General features: G+C 45.9%; 1 protein-coding gene across 2 annotated transcripts in view; it reads left to right on the forward strand.

Annotated features, from left to right (window-relative positions):
• Positions 1-7,500, forward strand: part of map2k5 (mitogen-activated protein kinase kinase 5) — a 55,869-nt gene that overhangs the window by 33,815 nt on the left and 14,554 nt on the right. The window contains exons 18-19 of one of the 2 annotated variants that reach the window (XM_083681109.1): positions 5,707-5,733; positions 6,298-6,330. In XM_083681109.1, coding sequence (XP_083537235.1) covers positions 5,707-5,733; positions 6,298-6,330 — 60 coding nt within the window. The remainder of the gene's footprint in view (positions 1-5,706; positions 5,734-6,297; positions 6,331-7,500) is intronic. The other variant, XM_083681110.1, reaches the window with a different exon arrangement.

A 7,500-nucleotide genomic window follows, 5' to 3' on the forward strand; every position in this document is an offset into this window, starting at 1 on the left:
ATCGTAGGAAATAACAGAAACCAAAACAGTCTTATTCGGCCAGATGGAAGACAAACTTCAACATGGGTTTCAATGGGGAACCATGCTTTGGTTGGGCACCAGCCACGCCAGTACCCTGCAGTTCCCCCCACGGCCACATGGTGAACGCCCCCCGCTCGTAAAAAGCGCCAGTACATCCATTAGACCTGCTTTCCGTATCCCTGTCCATATGGCGCGGCTTATCCGTTCTCTGTGTTTCTACTCTACCGCTGTACAATCGGGTTCGGATGTAATTGCTGACCTGCAGAAGAAGCCTGAATCCCATCAGCTCTTTAATAAAGAGGGTTTGATCCAGCTAATCTCCTCTGAGCACCCTGGTCTTCCACCGCTCGCTGGCAGGAGAGAAGAGCCGAGCTGGCTGCATATGGCCAATACTGGAAAGGATTTTAGCCATGCTCGATTTAGCTTTGTGTGTGTGTGTGTGTGTTTGTGTGTGTGTGTGTGTGTGTGTGTGAGAGAGGGAGGGAGTGTATGTGCGGTGTGTGTGTGTGTGTGTTTATGAGAGTGTGTGTGTGTGTGTGTGTGTGTGTGTGTGTGTTTATGAGAGTGTGTGTGTGTGTGTGTGTGGCCTTGGGCATGTCTCATTTCAGATTGCTGTCACTCTTCCCTCCTGCAGCACCTATTAACACCACCATTATCATGTTAATCACCAGTTTATGATTACATTTACTAATGAATGCTTCACAGTGTTGTAGAGTGTTGCACTGGTCTCTCTCTCTCTGTCTCTGTCTCTCTCTAATATACGCCATTGAGCTGAGGCTTTTATCCAAAGCGACTTACATTGCAGTGAGTGTGTACATTTCAGTATATACGGTCCCAGCGGGAATCAAACCCACCTAAGCGGTGTTAGGGCCATGCTCTACCGACTGAGCCACAGAGGATCTCTCTCTCTCTCTCTCTCTCTCTCTCTGTCTTTCTCCATCTCCATCTCTCTCTCTTGATCTCTCTCCCGTTCATCTATTTTGAATGAGATATGGCCTTTTCTCCTCACTCATCCACCATATTGTATTTGAATATTTGAAATATATATTTCTTCAATGATTGCATTTTGTAAAGGAGTTGTTGATGACTGGATGTTGACTGGATATTCCAGTACGCTGTCCACCAGAATGTGGTTAATAAATGACCCTGGATGGCCAGAGGTGTAGAGGAGGAACTTGTGTCTTGTTCTTAGCAAACAGGCCCACAGGTGTTGAATGGTTTCACACCCCATTCCTTTACTACTTCTTTCTTCCCCATCCTCCCTCTTCCTCCTTCCCCTGTCTGTCTCTCTGTGTGTGTGTGTCTGTCTCTCTCTGTCTCTCTCTCTCTCTCTCTCTTTCTCTCTCTCTCTCTCTCTCTCTCTCTCTCTCTCTCTCTCTCTCTCTCTCTCTCTCAATCTCCCTGTATCCCCCTCTCTCCTTCTCTCTCTCATGGTTCTCAATCCCCCCTCCCTCCCTCTCAATATCCCTCCCTTCTCACACACTCCTCCATCCTCCTCCCTCCATCGTCCGGTCACATGACATGTAAGGATTATGTAGTACAGCCAGAGAGAGAGAGAGAGAGACAGACATACACTCACCGAGCACTTTATGAGGAACACCTGTACACCTTCTCATGGTGGAGGTGGTGTAATGGTGTGGGGAATGTTTTCTTGGCACACTTTGGGCCCATTAATACCAATCAATCATCGCTTGAATGCCACAGCCTATTTGAGTATTGTTGCTGACCATGTGCATCCCTTCATGGCCACAATTTACCCATCTTCTAATGGCTACTTCCAGCTTGATAATGCACAAAGCAAAAGTCGTCTCAAACTGGTTTCACGAACATGACAATGAGTTCAGTGTTCTTCAGTGGCCTTCCCAGTCACCGGATCTGAATCCAGTAGAACACCTTTGGGATGTGGTAGAACGGGAGACTCACAGCTTGAAAGTGCACCTGAAAAATCTGCAGAAATTGCGTGATGAAATCATGTCATCATGGACCAGAATCTCAAAGGAATGTTTCCAACATCTTGTGGAATCTGGAATTTGAAAACAAATCAAACCTGGATAAACTCCCGTATCTGCCAGGCGAAATACCACAGTGTGCCATCAAAGCAGCAACATTTGTGAGCTGCTGCATTCGGAAAAACTATGACCAGTGGAGCACAACCAGTGGAGCACAAACACAACTGTAAATACAACTGCTATCAAACTATTTATCTATTTTTCCTATAGTACTTGGAACTGTTTGCACATTGATAAACCACTGTACATCGTCCATAACATAACACTTGCATTGTTTTACGTTGACTTACTTTTAGTTACTATTCTTTGGATAATGATTAGATTTGTTATTGGCTATTTCATTTTGGTTTATTTGTCATTTGTTTCTGTTGTTTCCCATGCCAATAAAGCCCATTGAATTGATGGAGAGGAGAGGTGGAGAGAGAAAGAGATACAGGGTGAGAGAGAGAGAGAGAGATACAGGGTGAGAGAGAGATACAAGGTGAGAAAGAGAGAGAGAGATACAGGGCGAGAGAGAGAGAGACAGGGCGAAAAAGAGAGAGAGAGAGAGATACAGGGCGAAAAAGAGAGAGACAGAAAGATACAGGGCAAAAAAAAGAGAGAGAGAGAGAGAGATACAGGGCGAGCGAGAGAGAGAGATGGAGAGAGTGTGTTAGAGACAAGGAGACTCCCCGCTGGCCCAGCTCTCTCTCTCTCTCATCTCTGTGTTAATTCTCCCAGCTCCATATGGTGTTGCAGACAGTTCACCTGCAGGCTGTAGCTGAGCCCAGGCAGAGAGCCACGCTACAGCACTCAGCTTCGGCTCGACGGGCTCAGCCGGCAGACGTCCTCAGGCCCGAGCTGTCATTTACACGCAGACGCTCGCGCAGCTGTCTGCTCTACACAGAACCTACACACACACACACACACACACACACACTCTCGCTCTCTCTCTCTCTCCACACTCTGCTTTCTAACTGTATGGAGCGAGGGAGAGACAGAGGGGTAGTGGGAGAGGGAAGGAGAGAGAGAGTTTGGGAGCAATTCGATGCACCTGAGATGCTTAGACGAGAGTTGTTGTTGTGTGTGTGTGTGTGTGTGTGGGGGGGGGGGATTATGGGATGGAGGGGATGTTTGAAGGGCAGAGGGTGTTTTGGAAGGGGCCTCTGTACTCACCCCTTCCATTTTTAAGGTGTTTGTGTTTGCGTCGTTGTGGGTTTAGGGTTTTAGTTGTAGTTGTAGTTCATTTGGGCTATTGGTTGTGCACACACACACACACACACACACATACACACAGTCTAACTTTCATCCTGTGTTTGTCATTGATTAGAGACATTCTCTTTAATTCCTCTCCACCCCATGTTGTGATCCATTTGCATTCTTCTGTCAGGAGTTAATGGAGGTTTTCCACGGCTCGCTCTGAGAATCTTTGAAGACACCAGAGTTGATATGATGTGTATCTTGCCGCCAGCGTATTGCCCCCCCCACCCCCCCCCCACCCCCCTGATAGATTGGTTGCCAGAGTTTTCGTTCTCTCTGTTTTTGTTTTCCCCCTCATGTTCTGCCTTTTTACGTCTCCGTCTCAAATTGCTCTCAGAGGAAAAGAAAAACAACGACACGAAAGCAGTCCAAATACGGTTTCAGCGTTACGTAACTTCATACGGTCATTTGAACGTGTTCTATCTGTGCGGGATCAGATCGGGATCGCCAAGCATTCATAAAGACTTTTACAGACATTACCGTGGATCGTTAGAACTGACGTTTTTTGCGCATTTGGGTGAGAAAATAAGGGAAAGAATCGTCTTGGGACAGTGAGACGGTTTCTTGGAACACACGCCTTTGATACCATTCCTCACTCCAGTCCACGTATTGCAGTGAGCCTGTCCACCGCCACTAGCGTCCGCTAGCCTTGAAGTACATTGAGGTGACCAGAGTAGTTTGGAAGCTCTCGTGATTGAATTTGTAATTGTTTCCGGGAAGGCCTTGGTCACTTTTGAATCTGTAGGCCCAACCTTAAGAATCCTTGTGGTCCTCTGTTCCCTGCTTATACAGTTTGTCCATGGTAATTGAAAGGGGAATGCCCTTGATTACAGACACAAAGCTTTTCTCCTCCTTTGTCGTCATGGACAGCTTTGATCAAACGAGAGATTTTAGAATCAGAGAGTAGACTGGTATGTGACCTGAAATGTCTTCTCTCTGAAATGTCTGCTTCCTGCTTACTGGTGCTGGGGTACCAGTCTTTGAGAAGTGTTTGTTGAAAACTTGTGTTCAAAGTCGCCTCCAATCCTAGTTCAAGTCATTCTCCATGAGTTCGGTAACTTCTATTTTTCTTTGCTGTTTCCAATTAGAGATTGAAAATGCGAACGTGACTTACAGAGTTATACTTTGCTGCTCTACAGGATTTGATAGGTCCCAGTTTGCTGCCCTCCGTGGTCACTTTCATCCAGCATATGTTTCAGAATCAACAATGGTTTCATAGAAAGATAATTGTCTCTGTAACAATCATGTTACAATACAATAGGCCTCCATGGTGATATGCTAATGATGATCAGGTTGGTTTAAAGGCTATTTTAAACAGAAACAGAGGACAGGCTCATTAACCTTCACGTTGTTGATACCTGGTCCATATTGCATTGTACAGAGAAGAGCGCTCAAAATCAAGCTCAAATAAGTTTCTCTTCCACAATCCAATTCCAACCCAGTGAGCAGCATGACATTTTGTTAACGAATTATTTCAGAACAAATTAGTTTTCTTTCGTTGCTTTTAATGTGTCTGAATCAGACAAAATGGATGTAAGGGCAGTGAAGGAGTCTCTTGATATTTACTGAATGTGCAGAGCTGTGAGAGAATGAATCAATAATTGCTCTAATGTCAAAAGACCCTGCAAAAATGAGCTATTCATTTCTGGAACATTATTAAGCTTTTACCTGAACAAACCAGAGGACCTTGGATCTCAATGTTTGCAGGGAAAAGGCTGTCTGTGAAAGAGGGTCGGTTTTGTCTACTGTTTTCATTGTTGTCAGGGCTGCTCTGTTCAGGGAACTTCAATGTCTTATTTTTTTTCCCCCTGAAGTAAACATGTTGAAACTCATTCACCCTATTGAGCTATTACATTGTATCTTAAACAAGGTTTCAATCAGTTGTTTGAGGATTGCCTTTGTATGGTATCGTTTGGGGTCTTTTCCGTTTCTAGACAATCACCTTGATCTAGTCCAATCCAGCCGCAGATGGGTTTTTTGGATGGTGCTTTCCAGAAGTGTGTCCCAGCTGATTACTGGCTTAGAAACCAGAAGTGATCCCTGTGGAAAATAGAGGATCTAAGAATGGGCCTAACTCATTGCTAAGCCTGTAAAATCCAGTTTGAAGCATTATCCATATAATTGTCAAAATTCATATTTAGACAACCTAGAGGGTAGAAAGAATGCATTATGAAATGTACATTATTGCCACCACCCCCCAACAAATGAGAGTAAGGCTATTAACATTTGTGTATTTTCATTATGTAAATGGTATTAACACATGCCCACAAATTGCTACCAGGGATGAAGTCATTTTCTCTCAGTGATCGTGATGTGTCCAAGTGCGTCGTTTTGATTATGACACGCTAATTACATATTACTTGTCTCCCCCCCCCCCTTCTCTCTCTCTCTCCCTCTCTCCCTCTGTCTCTCTCTCTCTCTCCGTCTTGCTTTACAGATTCAGAAAAACCAAGGATCTTTAATGGTAAGCTTTTGTAGAGTTTGCAGAAAAAAAAACAGTGAGGGGCAATATCCCCCCCCCCCCCCATCCCATCCCTGGCAGTGTTTCACTCTCCATTGGATCCCTCATTTGAAACTTCCCCACAAATTGCATTTTGCAATGAAATAATACAGCAGGCCTTAAGTGCCAGTATTAGATTAGGTGCCATTACAGAATAATAGAAGCATTCAGGAGGCGAGGGCTCAGCCGCCAGCTTGCTGTATTTGATTAATCTAAACAGATACCTTTTTTTATGTTATTACATTAATGATTGTCTTGCCACAATACTGTGGAGATGTTGCGTGGTGGCTTATGCGTTTCTCTCCCTCTCTCTCTCTCTCTCTCTCTCCCCCTCCCTCTCTCTCTCTCTCTCTCTCTCCCTCTCCCCCTCTCTCTCTCTTCCCCCCCCTCTCTCCCTCTCCCTCTCTCTCTCCCCCTCTCTCCCTCTCCCCCTCTCTCTCTCTCCCCCCCCCTCTCTCCCTCTCCCTCTCTCTCTCCCCCTCTCTCCCTCTCTCTCCCTCTCTCTCTCTCTCCGTCTCCCCATTCAAGCCTCTCCAGTTATTGCAATGCATCGTTGATGAGGTGAGTCGTTGTCTTATGTGCTTTCGCTTAAAGTCATTGCTAATGGGCTGGAAAGCTTATATTTTGTTTCCTAATGAAGCTCACTGCTCAGACAGCTCACACTCGCTCAACCCCTCCGCCCCAAACTACCGCCTCCAGGCATTCTACACACACGCGCGCACACACACACGCTTGTACACAGACATAGGCCAAAACTGCCATGAGCTGTTCTACATGCATACTGTACAGGCCTGACAACCACTGGACTGTGTTGGATGATGTTTATGATAATGCAGTTTTAGAACTTTTTATTTGACCCGGTAAGTGATAATTCAGGCTTACTGGTAGGACAGGTTCATTGATGTTCTTTAGGGCTGATTTGGACCCATATGTACTCAGCTTCTTGCAGACACTTAAGTGCCAGTACACACATACATACACACACACACACACCATACACCACACACACCATACCCCCCCCCCCCCCCCCCCCCCCCCCCCCACACACACACACACACATACACACACAGCATGGGTAATGTAGCATAACCGGTCTAGGCCACAGAGTGTATCAGGCTGTCCTGTACTGTATGTTGCATTAACCTTGACCGCTGACTCTCACCAGAACGTGTGCCTTAAACCGTAACACGCTCCTCTGTCCATGTCATTCTCCCCTACACACACACACACACACACACACACACACACAAAGGTCAGGGGCATTCAGGGCCTGAGTATACAATAAAACTATCCTTAACTGTGTATATATTTAGGATTTGATGAATGTTGAAATGTTGACATTTGTGATATTTCTATTGAATACTATCTGTATTAAGTTAGTCTTCTTCTGGTTCTTCAGTTAATCATCGTTTGTGTTGACCGTCCATTCCATATCTGTGTTTGTGTGTTTTTCCAACAAGTGGGAGGCTGCTGGAGACAGAAATCGGAGGGTGGGGGGCTCATTGGAAGACACGGAACGGAACGAGGAACGATCGGGACACGCGCGTTTGTTTCAATACCGTTCCTCATTCCATTCCATGCGTTCCGAGGAGCCCGTCCTCTGATTTCCACCTCCCCCGGCCTCCCCTGGTTCCCAACACTCGGAAGGGACCTTTCCCGCATCTCTGCTCTCGGTCCCGCGCCAGCTCCCCTCTTGACACGCCTTAATAACAAAACGCCATCAGAGCCCCT

The sequence above is a fragment of the Argentina silus genome (genome assembly GCF_951799395.1).
Source record: "Argentina silus genome assembly, chromosome: 11".
NCBI lineage: Eukaryota > Metazoa > Chordata > Actinopteri > Argentiniformes > Argentinidae > Argentina > Argentina silus.